General features: G+C 39.0%; 2 protein-coding genes across 3 annotated transcripts; one reads left to right on the top strand and one right to left on the bottom strand.

The window, feature by feature from the left end:
* Positions 1-1628: 1628 nt before the first annotated feature.
* ctxn2 (cortexin 2) lies at positions 1629-2981 on the bottom strand. Its single transcript, XM_026377843.1, has 2 exons — positions 2823-2981; positions 1629-2027 (listed from the first exon to the last, which is right to left on the bottom strand). The coding sequence occupies exon 2, from the start codon at positions 1956-1958 to the stop codon at positions 1713-1715; it is 246 nt and encodes an 81-aa protein (XP_026233628.1). The 5' UTR covers positions 1959-2027; positions 2823-2981; the 3' UTR covers positions 1629-1712.
* A 3267-nt stretch (positions 2982-6248) lies between these two features.
* Positions 6249-15820, top strand: myef2 (myelin expression factor 2). 2 transcript variants are annotated; one of them, XM_026377841.1, is made up of 17 exons: positions 6249-6420; positions 7237-7442; positions 8183-8235; positions 9177-9184; positions 9270-9363; positions 9993-10184; positions 10269-10422; positions 10512-10561; positions 10641-10701; positions 11078-11176; positions 12506-12550; positions 12639-12734; positions 12856-12951; positions 13137-13181; positions 13844-14028; positions 15291-15342; positions 15471-15820. In XM_026377841.1, the coding sequence occupies exons 1-17, from the start codon at positions 6311-6313 to the stop codon at positions 15632-15634; spliced, it is 1710 nt and encodes a 569-aa protein (XP_026233626.1). In that variant the 5' UTR covers positions 6249-6310; the 3' UTR covers positions 15635-15820. The 2 variants fall into 2 exon arrangements, with proteins under 2 accessions (XP_026233626.1, XP_026233627.1); XM_026377842.1 differs by lacking the exon at positions 13137-13181.
* Positions 15821-16592: the final 772 nt, after the last annotated feature.

Genomic DNA, 16592 nt, shown 5'->3' with positions numbered 1-16592 from the left:
TTAATGCTGCTAGATTATCTCCTTTCTATCTCATATCATGCACACTTACAATCTATGAGATTCTCAATGTACCAGTTTTAAAGTCATAAATTTTTATTGCCTCTCTTTATTCTCCTCTAGCGCTCCCTCTCGCTTACTCTGTCTGTTGCAGTAGAGAAAACAAAAACTCTTAAAATGTCTCTTATAGCAATGGGATCTTCGCTGATTGTCACTAGAAATATTAAGCTGATACGTGTAATTGATTGCAAACATTATTTGATGTGCTCCACAGACTGCAATAAGAGATCTAACCAACAGGATTTAAAGTGAAGAAACTCTATTATTTATTCCACTTTGAATCAAATCTTTATCAATGAGAAATCTCTACCACCAGCTGAGCAAGCAACAGGTCAGAAGGTGCACAATCTGTCCTCATGATATACCCCTCCCCCCTCACCCTCCCACACACACACTCCCGCACATGCACACTCTCACACACACACACACACACACAGCAGCACACTCACAAACAAGTGCTCTAATGTCTCTAGATGAAGGCACATAAACCCATTGAAGGTCACAGTAAGGCAGATTCACAGCACTAAGGAGAAACCGTAGACCGTACAAATTAGCAAAGGGACACTCAAGATTTTGACCAATCTACCCAATTACAGAATCTCTGTCTTCTTCTGTCTGGAGCAACTGAGAATGGGTGAGGATGGCTGATAATAGGAGGAAAAGGATACTCAGGTGCAGTGCTGACAGGCATCCCACCACCATTTTCCGTGTGACCTTTTCCTCTGCAGACAGGTAGTGAGAGTTTCTCCTCGTCATTAGAAAACTAGCAGCGCTGAAAGAGAGAGTCCAACCTAGTTTCTCATCCTTATTTCCCTCTAAAAAGTTCTTTGGCTTGATCACATCAGCCAACATTTAGACATGAAACTTGAGAAATGGAGCTATTCACTGTCCATAAATCAATATTAGCATATGTCTTTGGAGACATGCTGTCAAAGGTAAACAGTTTTTCTTTCAGTCAGACAGTAACACCATCATGGAAATCACAGTTTGCTCAATTCCCTTTCACTGTATTTTTTCAAAAACCAAGATGCCACAGAAAAGGTTTGTATACTCAGAAGCAGAATCCCTTTGGTTCGCTAATAGATTGGACTGGATTAGTCCACAAAGCATAACTTTACCATAACACCCTGTATACAGCCATGCAATGTACATTCTGTGTATCAATCTAACATGAGAATTCGTGTCCCTGAGTCTTCAGACTACATCTAAATAATCCCACTACGCACTCATTCTTCATCCTGTCCTGTGAGCATCCATCTTCTATCACCTACAGACATTCAACTTATAGGTATGGGTTAAAGGGAGCTTCAGCCATTTCTGTGTAAATCGATGGGCTTGAACGCACGCCCCTTGGAAGATAGGCAAAGAATATGACAACATCTGCCTCTCATTTGGTCAGACACACACAACAGACATGTAGTCACAAACAACAGAGAGACTCTACGCTGGCTCTGAACTAACAGTGCACACTGATTTGACATACACAGCTTCAGTCTCTTTGTTGAGTCTGTGATAGAGGGGTGTCCTAATGGTGTTTCGGTGTGAGGTGAAAGTGTTGTGCAGGGCTGTGGACAATATTTTAAGTAAGTGTGTGTGCAAGTACTTTTTTCTATGTGTGTGTGGTCCATGTGTGTCTTTACAAATGTTTCCCTGTGTTAAGTAAGGGCGTACTCAAACGTCCCTTTCTCCAGTCCCTCGATGCCATCAGCCCAGTTGGAGGAGGGCATGCTGCTGTAGGGGTCCAGCAGGATCCTGAAACACCTTACTATCAACAGCCCCAGGAACACCAGTAGCATCCCCACAAAGGCAAACGCTGTCTTCTGTTCCAGAGTGAGAGAGTGCGCCATCATGTCGTTTCCACTCATGGCAGCAAGGGAGTGGTTGTAGTGGACACTAAACATGGTAAACCAACATCTAGGTTCCTCATCTCTCCTCTGGTGGGGTCAGGTGTTTAGAAGCCTGCATGATACCTGTACACAGATTACATGATGGCTTAAGATTAGTGATATCCTTGATACATCTTGTGCAGAGAGAATCCATTCAATCAACTGTTTAAATAGTATCACATTAAATGTATGCGCTGTGCAGGATTAGAAAGTAAGGATGCAGAGATGGTAAAGGAAATGCAGAAATTCCTTCAGGAATAGGAGCCAATGCTGTGACTGCATCGCTTTAAGTTGTGTTAGAATCACAGTGTGTCGCAGTGCATAGACAGCTGTTAAACACAGGCAAACCAGTAAGGTATCAGAGAAAACAGCACATCTCAGGAAGAAGCAGTGTTATATACGTTTGGTTTAGAAGAACAGGGTTCTCTACCTGTTGAGTGGGAGCAGATACCTGTCAGACAGTGTAATTCCACTGCACAACAAAGCGACTGTGATCGATCAAACATAATTAGTGCGGTCACTAAAGTAGAAGTCTGCCTGTGTCATTCTTTTCCTCCCGAACTGTTCACATGGACACAAGCAGCAGGTGGCTCAAGTGTGTGTGCGTGCGTGTATGTGTGGAGGGGGTGTTAAATGAAAGAGGAATGATATGAACAGACAGGGGGGATGAACAGAAAGAACTGGGACAGAGACCGACGAGGAAGAAGGAAGTGGAATGATGAGTAGGACACTGCACAAGTATACATGGTGGGAGAGAGAGAGAGAGGCGAGAGGGAGAGAGAGAGGTAGGGTGAAGGGGAAAGGAGAGACTGCATTGACAGATTCTCTAGTGTGGATGTATAAGGAACATGAAAAAAAAAAAAAAAACAGGCGTCTCACCATCATTATCGTTCCATCCTTACAGACCTGTTGCTGCTGTTTCTTGCAAGCAACTCTTCCATCTTGGAGCCCTCAGACATATATCCATTAATCCATCCATTGCTGTATGTGCAAGGCTAACCTCTCATCTGAACAGAACAATCTTGAGCTAAAGAGAGAAACAGAGAGGCGAGGGAAAGCCTGGATCCACCTGTGATGTGTGTCTCTTCTCAGAGATACAGCTCCTCTCCTCATGCTCCCTTACTTGCTGCCTCCTACTCATTATCATTCTGTTTCTCTAGCACTCCCTCCAGAAGCACGCACACACGCTTGCTCCTGCTGCATGGCAACCACTTGTTAGTCTCACTCAGCTGCTTTGCTGCCTCAGTCATTCACAACAACCCCCCAGAGCAGGACAGATGCAGCAGTACAAACAAGCAATCCGCCTCTTCTTTTTCTTTCCTCTTCATTCTCCCCTCCTTGGCTTATTTTGCCTTTCTCAGAATGACTCCACCAAAATGTGACAGGAATACCATGGCTTAGCCAGCAGGAGAAATGCTGCCTCTTGCTGCCCCTGGACAGTAAATGCTGCTGCAAAGGTATTTTTGGTACAGCACAGCATTGTCCTCCAAGTCTGGTCTGATGATGCGCTTTTAATTGGTGCAGTTTGTTGTGGTAAAATTGAATTAGGCCCTCTGCTTAAAGGCGTACACCACTTAGTGACAGTGGTGCAGTGCCTCACATCTAAGGATAAAGCATGCTATGAGGCACATGATCATGTGTGATGTGAAATAATTTGTGCTTAAAAGTGGTAAAAAGAACTCAATGTTTTATTCTTTCTCTTTTTTTGTTCTAAACAGCAAAACAATTGCCCTCTGCGGGTAATCTGGCTTCTTCATATTTAATCTACTTCCATTCATTCGTATGCTTCTTAAGTGTCTTTTTTGAACCATTTTTTTTGCACGAGTCATAACCAATTTCTAGCTGTACTGCACTGTTGAAACATGTTGTATTTAGGTAGAAACAGGTTGTGTGGCACCACGACTATTGATGGAGTGAGCCACTCATCCACATATTTTAGTTCACAGTCATTTGAAGGGCAGTTCTAGCAAATGACATGAAGAGATTGTCACATTGTACAGACACTTATTGACATTTGACATTATATATTGCTTCAATCATGTCAACAAACTACCGTCTACTCGTCCTGCACAGGAGAAACTGACTTTTCATGTTGAAGCTGGCTGACTGAAAACAGTACAGCTTAATAAAGAAGATTTGATTGTATCTTTATTGAAAACTTTAACCTGACTATGAGTGGGTTTTTCTTTCTTTAAGGGAAGAGTGCCAACAATTTTGTTCACACCTTCATATTGAGTAACATGGAATGGCCACATTATTTGACAGTACCCTGCCTCCCAGGGACTATAGTGTGTTCAAGTGTTGGTAATATACCAGACTAACGAAATAAGGCAGCAGTAGATAAGAAGATAATGAGATTGTTGCAAGTTTTAATGAGAGACACAGGACTGAGATCTTCAGTAAACTATTAGACTTTTGCTTTGTGCCATTCAACAAACATTCACATAAATAATTGTACAGTATGTATTTATTAGTTAAAGTTAATATCTGATATTATTAGGTGACTAAGGTGTTACTTGAAAATAATTGTCTTTTTCTTTGATTTGCTATCCAACTTTATGTTTCTCATGTTGATAATATTTTTGACTGAATACAAGAATACAATTTATTCTGAGATACTTTTCTATATTTATTTGAAATACAATGAATACAAAATCTGGGATGGAGAAGCTCACCTGTAGATGCACTAGATGAATGTAAAATAACAATTTGGACTATGCAGTTGTAGTTCACTTTGTTTGTAAATAGACGGGGATTAAATGGTTGGTGAGTCATGATTTCCAACAATCACATTTATAAATATATATTCATTTATTTATATAAGTGCTTTAAGTGCTTGTTTAATTGTGGTGAAATCAGTCTCTACCGATGTTAAAGCCTTTTGTATAAGCGAATGAGTCAGCCAGTGAAATAAAAGTGCATCAATCACTAGTTTGAAGAATGATAGATTGGCTTGACTGTAGTATAATCAATAAGGCAAGACATTTATAGTCTGACACTGTGCATTAGAATTTTGTAGCTTGTGGATTTTACTGATATTAATCTATGAATTACACTGTTTGAAATTACAAAATACATGTCAATATGGCACTGTGGCACTTTATCATTGCCATTACAAAACATTAGCATAGTAGTCAAGGAGTTATTGGTTGTAAAAGTTGTGCTCGTAGGGTATACTGTTCACATATAAACAGACAATAGAAAGACTTTCTGCCGAAGTAAACAAAGTCAATATTCATGCAGACGTGCAAACAATCTAATCTAAAAAAGCTATTCACTATACTGAAGATGAAGCCCTAAAATCAGATCAGAAGTTTAATATAGTCAACAGACCTATTAGTGCTACTACAACTACAGTACAAATTCATATTATGACAAGAATCCCCCATTAAAGTAAAGAGAAAAGACAATCCATCATTACTTTAGAAAATGAAGGTCAGTCAGCCCGAAAACTGCTCTTTGGTCTGATGAGCCCAAATTTGAGATTTTTTATTATAACTTCTGCATCGTTGTTCGACACAAGGGGGTGAATGAACCATTCCTGAATGTGCGGTTCCTACTGTGAAGCATGAAGGAGGAGACGTGATGGTGTGGAGGTGCTTTGCTGGTGACTCAGTCAAAATTGAGGACACAGTTATCTGGTTTTCACTTTGTAGGACCATCATTTGTTTTTCAACAGGACAATGACCGCAGACACACCTCTACGCTACTTGTCCAGGAAGGAGGGTGATGGAGGTCTGCATCAAATCACCTGGCCTCTAAAACTCCCCAGTCTAAATCTATTTGAGATGGTTTAAAATTAGTTGGACCGGAGAGTAAAGGAAAGGAAAGTACTCAACAACAACTCAACGATTGTGGGCGGCAGACTGAGAGAGTGCCAAGAATCTGAAAGCTGATTCGGAAAAATCTTAGAGCTTATTTTAACCACTTTATGGCCAACTGGTTAATTAATAATAATAATAGGCTACATTACAATTTATCAGGTTATTATAAGTAAAATTTGAATGAAATGTGCATTTGCAGAGTAACTAGTAACTAAAGCTGTTCATATGTAAATATGTGTCTGTATGTACTAGAATAAAAAGTACAATATTCTCTTTGAATCATTGTAGAATAAAAGCAAAACACAAAATGGAACTACTATAGTAAAGTATCTGAAAATTGCAACGCACACTAATCGAGTCAATAATGTGCTATATTTATTATTATAGTTATTTCACATCTCTGCTCATCCACAAGCCCCTGGACTTCACTAGCTCTACTCTCTTCTCCCAAATCTCGCGGTGATACCGCAGATCTCGCATACACATTTTGAACTGCGTAGCGAACGGGGCACTTTACGCTGTGTGGGACAAACAAACCTCAACATGGCAGATGTTGCGAGTGTTAAAGAGGAGGTGAAGGAAGAGGAACTTGCTGTTTCTGTTACCCCCGAAGCCGATGAGACATCTGAAGAAACACCAAACGGTGTGAAAACGTGAGTGAAATCATTTTTTTTGTTTTGCTCGTCCCATGTTTGCAGCCGTTAGCTAGCTTAGCTAAAATGGTGTCCCGTAATGCTAATGCTAGCTATTGTTAGCCGCGTTTCTTACTTCAGTTGCCCAAACATTAACTGACAGATTGACAACATTGATAGATGTTAAGGTTATAGCTGCCACGACACCAGAATTGTGCAATGTCATTTCTAACTAGAGTCCCAAACTGAATCTTAGGTTAATCATAATACGATGGGTCAACATTCAATTGGTGCTAATCTCGGTTGTGTTTTCTTATCGGATAATATTAGCTAATGCTAACATACAATGCTGAGATCCAAAGCTTGATAAACAAATTTTCTGAACCTATATCAAAGTGATTAATTCACTATTTAAATCAAATAACGTTAACATGCTAACAGTACTTGGTTTGAGGTGTCAGCGTGCGTTTACATTGTTGTCAAAAAAGGTGGACGTTTCATTCATTGATGACTCCGCGATGGTGTGTGTACTACAAACTAGTTGACAAGTGGCGCCAGCGTTAATAAACCGACTATGCAATGTAATTAAAAAAGAAAGTCTGACCATCAAGTGCTAAAATAGGATAGGATATAATTAAATATACCCTGGATAGCTAAGATCTAGGATGCATTTTTATATACATTCCCCGAATCCCTCCTTTTTTGGATTGGCATCAAACCTTTGGCAAAGCCAAATGCTGTTACTTCCAGTATATTTTAATTATAGGGAGTTCCACTTGCAGACATGCTAAATGGGGTTTTGAAATGTTCTGACTTGCAGTCTTGTGCATTTTGTAGGGATGATGCTGAAGAAACTAAGCCCCCCAAAGAAAAGCATGATGCTAAAGAGAAGTCCTCTGGGAGCAGAAGAGGAAACCGCTACCATCCCTACAAAGACAAACATGGTGGAGAAAAGAAGGGTGCACATAGGAACCGGGTGTTCATTAGCAATATCCCTTATGATATGAAGTGGCAGGCAATAAAAGATCTAATGCGTGAGAAAGGTAATGTCCCCAGTAATGGAAATGGTGTCTTCCCTTTTCTCTGTCTCTTCGGCTGATTAGAAGTTCTTGACCCTTTTTCTTTTGTTACCAGATGGGGCATCCCGCTTCTAGCAGTAGTCAGTTAGTTTATAGCTTCCTTTGGATTTACTTTTGCAGATAGTAGGGAACCAACATAGTGTGATATTACGGTTATTGGAGTTTTAATAAATAATTTTGGATGGATACCAATTTAGTTTGGGCTGATAAGTCTGTGAGAAAAGGAAGATGAATGTAGATACATTGTCTCTTGTTTTATGGCATTGTTAGCTCCAAAATGTAACCTCATTCCAGTAGTAGAATTGATTGTTGAATGTTTTTGTTGCAAGGTGAATCTTTATTATATGAATGTAAATGTTGTAATGTTTACTTTCTGAATTATGTGGATCTCAAGAAGCCTTTTGAAAGGTCAAAGGACTACTGCCATGAATGGAATCTGTTGTCAAACTGATCATGTTGAAGTCTTTTGAATTTCCCAGGTTAAATGTAGCTGTGTTTCTCTCTGGCCTTGGCCTTTTGGGTGTCTCAGTCACTGCCCAGAAAGGCATAGTGTTGTCTGGTGGGATGTTGGTCTGGGCTGACTGTTGATCATTAATGGGACATCTCCATCTGTAGCGGCATTGCCAAGGCCAACAGCAACTTGAAGACTTGGTGACTTAAATTCCTTTGTTCTTTGGTATTTTTCCTTTGTATGTCTCATGTAGTTGGTGAGGTTACATACGTGGAGCTCTTTAAGGATGCAGAAGGAAAGTCAAGGGTAAGTGATGTGGCCAACTTGCTGCACGAGGTTTTAAATGTCCTCAGCAGGCTCATATTAATCAAGTGCTCTTTTAGGTTCTGTTCCTTTGGGCCTTACTATGTTACTGAACTGGAGATTCTGTAGGTTGTGTTTAGAGCCTGATAGATGGCTAATGATTGATATTCATTTGAAAGGGAGATGTCCTGTTGATCTTTGGAAAAGTAGCCCAATGAACTCATCTAAGAGTACACTTTTGCTTTTGTTGTTGTCATTTCAATTGGTTTAAAGTGTGTTTGTTTGGCCATTTTCCAAAGGGAAATATGTGTTGTGTGATTTGTCTTATTGATTATTCTCATGTCTCAAAATCTTATTTTACAATTCTGTTCTGTGGCACAGTTCTCACTTCAAAGGAACAAAACAATCTGGAATGAATCTGTAGTGATTGCTTGATTATGTTTTTATATTGAATGGCAACAATACATACTGTAAATGTAAAACTGACCACACAGATTTTCTTTATTACAGTGATAAAAGTGGTTGCTCTTAAACAATATACTGAATAAATATGTTTCTACAGTTTTTTTATTTGTATATGTGTCCAGTTCAAAACAAGCTATACATGTTTGTAAATTAAAATGCATGTGTATCGTAGTCTATTATCTTTAACATTATAAAATATAGTTTATACATTTTATAAAATTTGTTTTATTTGTAAAAGATGAGCAATATGCTTGTCAATGCAAATATAGATGTAAACATCCAAAAAACTGCTGGCTTATGTCAGTGGGCAGAATATGGCCAACATGCACAACTGTAAATACTATAAGCATGTTGATGAATTGAGTTTATAATGTATTGTATAATGTTTCCGTGCTTTCCCCTGATTTTAACTGTATTTTATTAACTCCCTTGGCTTTGGGTATGTGTGCTACCTGGACTCATATGATGCCCCTGATTAGGGTTGTGGGTAAGAAACTGTCTTACTTTCCTACATGTCGATTTTTTTTTTTATCCTCTGCCTCCATGTACTTACTATTTCTCTGATTCAACAGTGTGGTGGAGTTCAAAGATGAGGAGTTTGTGAAGAAGGCGATAGTAACTATGAATAAGCATGATCTAAATGGAAGGCCACTGAACATCAAGGAGGTGGGAACAAAACTAAAAACGTATAATAATGTTATAATGTTAATACTGTGACACAGCAACTTATTTTGGTTAACCGTTTTACTGTTTTACATACCTTTTTATTAGTGCAGTAGGATCAACCAAAAGACAAATAAATGCACATTGATCTCTTCTATTTTTACCTTGTTTGCCTCCCCATTTGCATAAATGACATGGTATTATAGTGAGTTGGATACTGCTGTATTGGATAGCATTAGATTGTACAGGTGTATCTAGTAAAGTGGCCAGTGATTGTCATCTACGTTAATAGCGGCTACCTGATGCCCACAGATTTGATACAATATTGTAAAACACTTCATCTTGTTATAAGAGAAGCTATTAATTAAGTAACATTGTCTTTTTATGTCTTTTAGTGTCTGTTAGCTACAGTATGGACCTGGGGTGCAGCATTCAGGGATAGTACAGAATGTTGGTCATCTATGTTTTGAAAGCTCCAGTTCTAAAAAGAAAAAAAAAACAAATATAGCACTAGATAGCACAATCTGTTATGTTGTGCAGTTGTTAGTTATTAGTTGTACAATTATCTTGATTTGACAATTATAATTTTATCTGAGATCACAAGTAAAAAAATCTTTGTTTTTTTTCCTAAGGACCCTGATGGGGAACATGCCCGTCGTGTGCTGCAGCGCATGGGAGGAGGTCAACAGGGAGGTCGTGCACAGGACATAGGCCCTGGTGGGATGAATGTCCCACCCTCCATTGCCAACAACCCTAACATCCCACCTGAGGTCATCCATGCACTGCAGGCCAGGCGACTTGGCACTACCGTATTTGTGGCCAATGTAAGGATATTGTAATTGACAGTTCAAATCTGGTTAGTGATGATTACCCTGTTGATTAAAGGTTATTTTCTCTGTTGTTTTCAGCTGGATTTCAAAGTGGGATGGAAGAAGTTAAAAGAGGTGTTTAGCATGGCAGGTGTGGTGAAGCGCGCAGATGTAAAGGAGGATAAAGATGGCAAGAGCCGTGGGATGGGAACTGTGACGTTTGAGCAGTCACTGGAGGCCGTGCAGGCTATATGTATCCTTCAGAATTCAACACTGAATAGATAAAATACAAAAAAAAAGCACACTTGTTTAATTTGACCTTGTCCTTGACTCAGGACTCAGCCATGTTCAATGGACAGATGTTGTTTGACAGGCAGATGCACGTTAAAATGGTATGTTACTCTTTTATATAACTTTAGTTAGACTGGATATGTAAAATGTATTTATTTTTATCATTTATGTTTTTTTAAGGATGAAAAATCTCTTCCCCCTGATGATTTCCGTCAAGTAGAAAAACCACCTCAACTACCACGTAAGTACACGTCCTGCACCAGATTGGATACCTATTATTGACATACAGAAATTATGCTTACTGTCACTTCACCTCAAAAACATGAGGGCACTTACTGAGCAAATGCTTTGCAAAGCTACAGGAGACAATTGGGGCTGGACCCAAATATCCTGATATCGGATATGTTTTTTTTTTTTTTAACAAAATTTGACATATTAGTAAAATGTAACTGGGAATGCATGCAGCTGAATGTTTGGTCGTTTGGGGAAAATTCATGTGTTGCTTATAACTAGTGCTCTGTGCTGTTTATGTATACATTTTTCTGTGGTAATTCATTCTCATTTATGATGATCTGTGACATAGTTCAGTGTTTCTGTTTTGTGTATTTTTTGTGTAGGGGGCCTAGGTGGTATTGGCATGGGACTTGGGCCAGGAGGACAGCCTTTAAATGCCAACCGTCTTAGTGGAGGAGGCATGAGCTCCATGGGGCCTGGAGGTCTGTTACATAATTTCACTTATGTTTGTATGTGGAAAAAAATTGCTCACACATGCTACATACAGACCTGGCTAAAAGTATTGTAACTCTTACAGGGCTACCAACAACAAATCGCTGGGCGCTAGTTTAGCTGTAGCTCTGGAGGTTGTTTTGTGCATATATAATTTCATGCTGTCACTGGGCTGTTGTTTCCACCACCAATAATGTTGGTGATTTGTTTTGCCTTGCTCTTTTTACTGTCCCAGTAAGTTATGCTACATAATGTGCTTACGTAGTAAATAATCAGGAAGCTGAGACCCTGCAAATACCTTCCTCTGTTTTAAAAAAAAATTTATTCTTGTTGGGTTGTAAACTGATACGCTTTGGTTTCAGCTCGAATCAATATCACAATTGATGCGCAATACTAAACTGTCACAGCATATTTGCATAAACAGACAAGTAATGTCATGGGAAACATTGTTTCATAATTTGGCAAAGGGGAAAAAAGAAACATGACTCCCTAGGTAAATTTGACGAACACTGATTACCTGCCATATAAACCTGTACACAGGTTTGTAATTGTTTTTTTTACAAGACAAGGCTTCAAACACCATCCACTGTACAACCTTCAGCAGAGAGGAGTCACTGGATGAAAGGGCGCAGGGTTGTTGTGTTGTATTTAAATAATTTCCAGCCAAAGGTAGATTAAAATTAAAACTTACACAAAATGCCCTGTAGAAGTCAAAGTAAGTTGCTTTTACTGTGTATTATTTTTTATTTCAGACAGTTTGCCCTGTGAAAAGGAGCAATGTCTGCCTGTCTCTCTCTCAAATTGCTGTCAGTCAGCTCCCACAACACGCACAGTAAAAACAAGGTCAGGAGGCACTGTCTTCTGTCTCTATATAGTTAAGATCTGTGATCCATGCTTCGAAATAAGTCCAAATAGAGGAGAAATCAGATTCCTCATTTGCTGCATGCATACATAGATTTTCAGTAACCAGGTTACTTAAATGCATGTAAACTTGTTCCCCTTTTTACTTAGGAAACATGGTTTCTCTGAGTAATCTGGTTACCTATGTGCATGTAAATACGGTCAGTTATTGCCCACTGTTGCTGACCTAGCGATTTGTCATTGGTAGTGTGAATGCCCTGTTATAGCTAACTGAGTGGGTGGGTGGATTTAACAAATAAGACAAGTAGATCTTCTTCAGCAGAATTGCAGTATTTTAAACTCTTAGGTCTATGAACACACCTATTAACAGTGTTAATCTGGAAACACACAGTACTTTTCTATGTAGGCATACATAGTATGTACACATTTGATGACCTACCTGATATCCTCTGCCATAGGTATGGATGTTCCAGATTACGGTGGAATAAACAGACTGGGAGGAGGTAAGGTTTTTGCAACAGATACGTTTTTGTCTAGCTTTTTTGGAGGGAAGAAGAGAGTGATGTTCACGCCCGGTGGTGCTTTTGACAGGAATGAGTGGTAGTGGAGGCTTTGGAGGCATGGATAGTATGAGCAATATGGGCAACTTTGGAGGGAGAGACATGGGCCCAGTTGGCAGGATGGGAGGTAAGTGTATTTGCTCCCAGAGGTCATGCTAAATTGTAGTATGTGATACCGTGAATACTGAGATGTACATTTTTATTATTTGACTTCAGTTTGAGGTTAGAGCTTTTGTTTCTGTGTTGAGATATGTACCGGTCTGGAATGGGTGGAATGGACCGGGATTTTGGCCACAGTGACATGCCAATGAATCGAGGATTTGGGGATTCTCTTGGAGGAATGGGTATGAAGCTCTGAATTTAAACCATTCTACGTCCCCTTTCAATGCAGTAAATACCATGCACAGTTGTTGTTACACAAGTTCTTCTGTCTTGTTTGTTTTTGAGCTGTAGTATTTTAAGTTTCTTTTGGTCTTTCTTCTGTCTATGGCAACACTGATGTTTGCCAACTTCCTTTCTGTCTTTGTAGGTGGAGGTTTTGGAGGTGGCATGGGGAACATGGGGAGTGGATTAGGTACATAGAATATTTATAGCATTCAGTTTTTCAAAATCTGCTATATATCAGTTTCCCCCTCATAGAAACATGTTTGGATGTAGTTTCCGAAAAGGTGATGGGTAATAAGAACCCCCAGTGGCACTGAGATGACTCCGTTACTGGCCTGATCTGCAGGCCAATAACGGTGATCTACATTGAAAAGATGTCATGCCATCTCAAGCCTCAAGAGACAGTACTTTCACTGTTGTGTTATTCATGGGTGTGGTCAGCCAGCCAGAGCCTGAAAAAGGATCACATTTAGTCCAAAACTCTTTTGGCATTTGCACAAGACTTTATAGTTCTAGTAAAGCAAACATGTTTTGCCTCTAGCTAACTTAGCCTACTCTTGTGTACATGAGTAAATTATTCTCAAAAGGACAGCTTGGATTAAACAAAATGCATCATTGGACAAAATGACAAATTAAAAGCTTTGTCTAAGATAAAGGTAGCTATCCTTAACCCTAACATTTTTGTCTAAGGAAGTTTTGACGTGCACATACTGTCTTTGGCTTTCATGCTTATGAGTGTAAGATAAGCCTTTGAGGACTTAAAATATGTTGCAACCTGTGTATATGTACTACCCTGCTCAAATATACAGTAATTTAGATTTCATACCCATATTTTATGTGTTTTAAATGCAGGTGGTGGGATGGGCAATATGTCAATGGACCGAATGGGCTCCAGCTTTGACCGTATGGGCATGTCAGGAATGGATATGAACCATGGGTTTGGTGGATATGGAGGTGGTGGACTGGGCCACATGGGTGGAAGCATGTCTGACAGAGGCTCTGGGTCTAAAGCAGGCTGTCAGATCTTTGTGCGAAATGTAAGTGTGGATCAGATAAGAATGCTAGTGCAGAGAATGAGGAGTTAGTTAAATAGTACAATGCCCATCCATAAAACACACACACTCTAAAATTTAATTGACCTCCTTCAGCTTTAATAACACATTTGATTTGATGGCACACATTCGCCGTGACATTGTTTTGATAAGCTTCTGCAATGTCACAACTTTTATTGATGTCCAGAGTTGCATTAATTTTTAGCTAAGATCTTGTATTGATGATGGGAGAGTCTGATTTTCAATGAGGTTAAGGTCTGAACTCTGTGGAAATGATGTTATTCTCCTTGAAACACTTTTTTATAATTTGAGTCTGATACATCCTGGCATTGTCATGTTGGAATATGTCCGTGACATCAGGGAAGAAAAATCCCATTGATGTAATAACCTGGTCATTCAGTATATTCAGGTAGTCAGCTGACCTCATTCTTTGGAAACATAACATTGCTGAAACTAGACCTGATCATCTGCAGCAACCCCAGATCATAGCACTGCCCCCACAGGCTTGTACAGTAAGCACTAGGCATGATGGATGCATCACTTCATATACTTCACACCTCTCTTCTTACCCTAATGCACTCATCACTCTGTAAATCTGGACATATCAGACCACATGACCTTCTTCCATTGCTCCCGATTCCGATCTTTATGCTATCAAATGTAAGCCTTTTTTCCTCATTTGCTACACTGAAAAATTGTGCATGTGGAAATGCTCTTACTTTTACTATTAAACATAGCCGTGAGTTCTACTGTTGTTTTTGTTAAGATTTGATTTCACCAAGTTTAATTGATTGCAGATTGCAATCATTCAAGATTTGTTTATGACCACATTTCTTCCTCGAAGCTGATGGTTCCCCACTATCCTCCCAGTTTTTAATAATGCATTGGACAGTTCTTTTGCTTGATTCATGCTAATGATTTGACCCCTCTGAAACAAAGACACAGGATGTGTCTTTAGACATGGTTGTTTAAAAAATGAGAAGCTATTCAGTGAATTAAAGGGGTAACTTGTTGGCATTAGGTCTTATTATAAGACAACCAGTCCATAATATGAATAGTAATTAGTAGTTGATTGCTTTGTTTATACGGTACATGTACATCACACAAGGCTGTTCACACTTAGCATATTTTTTATTTCCTTTGAGTCCAGTATTTATAATAGTTATTTGCTCTAGTTTTGATGCACAGTGGCACCATTGTCAGTTGTGACAGATGTTTGGACTGATTTGTTAATATCTGTGTTGCAGCTATCCTATGATCTTACATGGCAGAAGCTTAAAGAGAAGTTCAGTCACTGTGGTATGTCTTTTCTCAATCTTTACTTTTAATACAGTAGCAAAAACAACATTACATACAACATAACAAGCAGAAAACGTCCCATGATGTTTACACTAGGATATCAGTTTTCTTATTCTTGTGTACCACAGGCCAGGTGATGTTTGCAGAAATAAAAATGGAGAATGGGAAGTCAAAGGGCTGTGGAACAGTGAGATTTGACTCTCCAGAGAGTGCAGAGAAGGCCTGCAGAATGATGAATGGAACCAAGATCAATGGTCGAGAGGTGGACGTCCGTATCGATCGTAACGCGTAGAGCTTTTGTAGAATCAATGCTAACACACTTCCACATTCAGCCCTCTTGCCAATGATCTTTTGTTTTGTTTTAAAAACACAATTCCTGTGTCCACTGTTTAATATGTTTTGTCTTGTCTTTGTTTTGTAGATTCTTTGTAATTTGTTGGGCAGTTTATTTGAACAAATAAAACTTTTTAATTTTAAACCTTGCGGTTGTAAAGTCTCCTGATAGGAGTGTATCCAAACTGTTCTTCAGTGTGTAAAATTAACCTGAAGTGTTGATTAGAATTATTGCTCAACATCATGTCTTGAAGGCAAAATTTTATATTAATCACTAAGGTAGCAACTGGAATTAAGTGAATACAGAGGGAACATTTTGATCAGGTAACAGAAATCACAGGAAGCTTTTTAAATTCCCAGGGGCCCAAAATGAATGATTTGTAATTTTAATTATATTGAGCTTTAAAGTGTGGGTAGTGTTTTAGTGTTAGTCTCAAACCAGCTGATAAGAATGTTATTCTGGTTTTGGTTATCTTGCAGATAAAAATAACTTCCTTGTAAAAGATTATCAGTGGTGTGGCTGACTCTCCTCTTTTTTTTTTTTTTTTTTTTTTCTGTCTGCATCCTCTCAAAATTAGGACAAGGTCAAACGTATTTAGGAAGATTCATTTGGTTACTTAACACTTATTTCTCTTTCTAACTTGGCTGTCACTTGTGACTGGACATTTCCCATCTATAGGCTCTGAATAGGACATGAGACCTTGTAGATCTTAATAAGGGGTCTTTCTTATATTGTAACAGTCTGATTTCAATTTTAGTAGGCACACACGAGAATTTCTGCCGTTGGTAAAATCTGTTGCTAATAGAGATCATTCTCTTCCTAAGATGTGACCAGCACGTCTTCGTGGTACAACATCTTTACATGTATACAAGTGAGACCATTTTTTTTGGTTGTTTTAACATTTGGAGGTTAACAA

Source organism: Anabas testudineus, chromosome 3 (genome assembly GCF_900324465.2).
Source record: "Anabas testudineus chromosome 3, fAnaTes1.2, whole genome shotgun sequence".
NCBI lineage: Eukaryota > Metazoa > Chordata > Actinopteri > Anabantiformes > Anabantidae > Anabas > Anabas testudineus.
The sequence above is the reverse complement of the archived record's forward strand: the minus strand, read 5'-3'. Positions and strand labels throughout refer to the sequence as shown.

Coding starts and splice junctions, on each gene's coding strand:
- ctxn2 (XM_026377843.1), bottom strand. CDS start 1,958: ATGTTTAGTGTCCACTACAACCACTCCCTTGCTGCCATGAGTGGAAAC.
- myef2 (XM_026377841.1), top strand. CDS start 6,311: ATGGCAGATGTTGCGAGTGTTAAAGAGGAGGTGAAGGAAGAGGAACTT. Junction 10,702..11,077: donor AAAACCACCTCAACTACCAC/GTAAGTACACGT, acceptor TTTTTTGTGTAG/GGGGCCTAGGTGGTATTGGC. Junction 15,343..15,470: donor AGAGAAGTTCAGTCACTGTG/GTATGTCTTTTC, acceptor TGTGTACCACAG/GCCAGGTGATGTTTGCAGAA.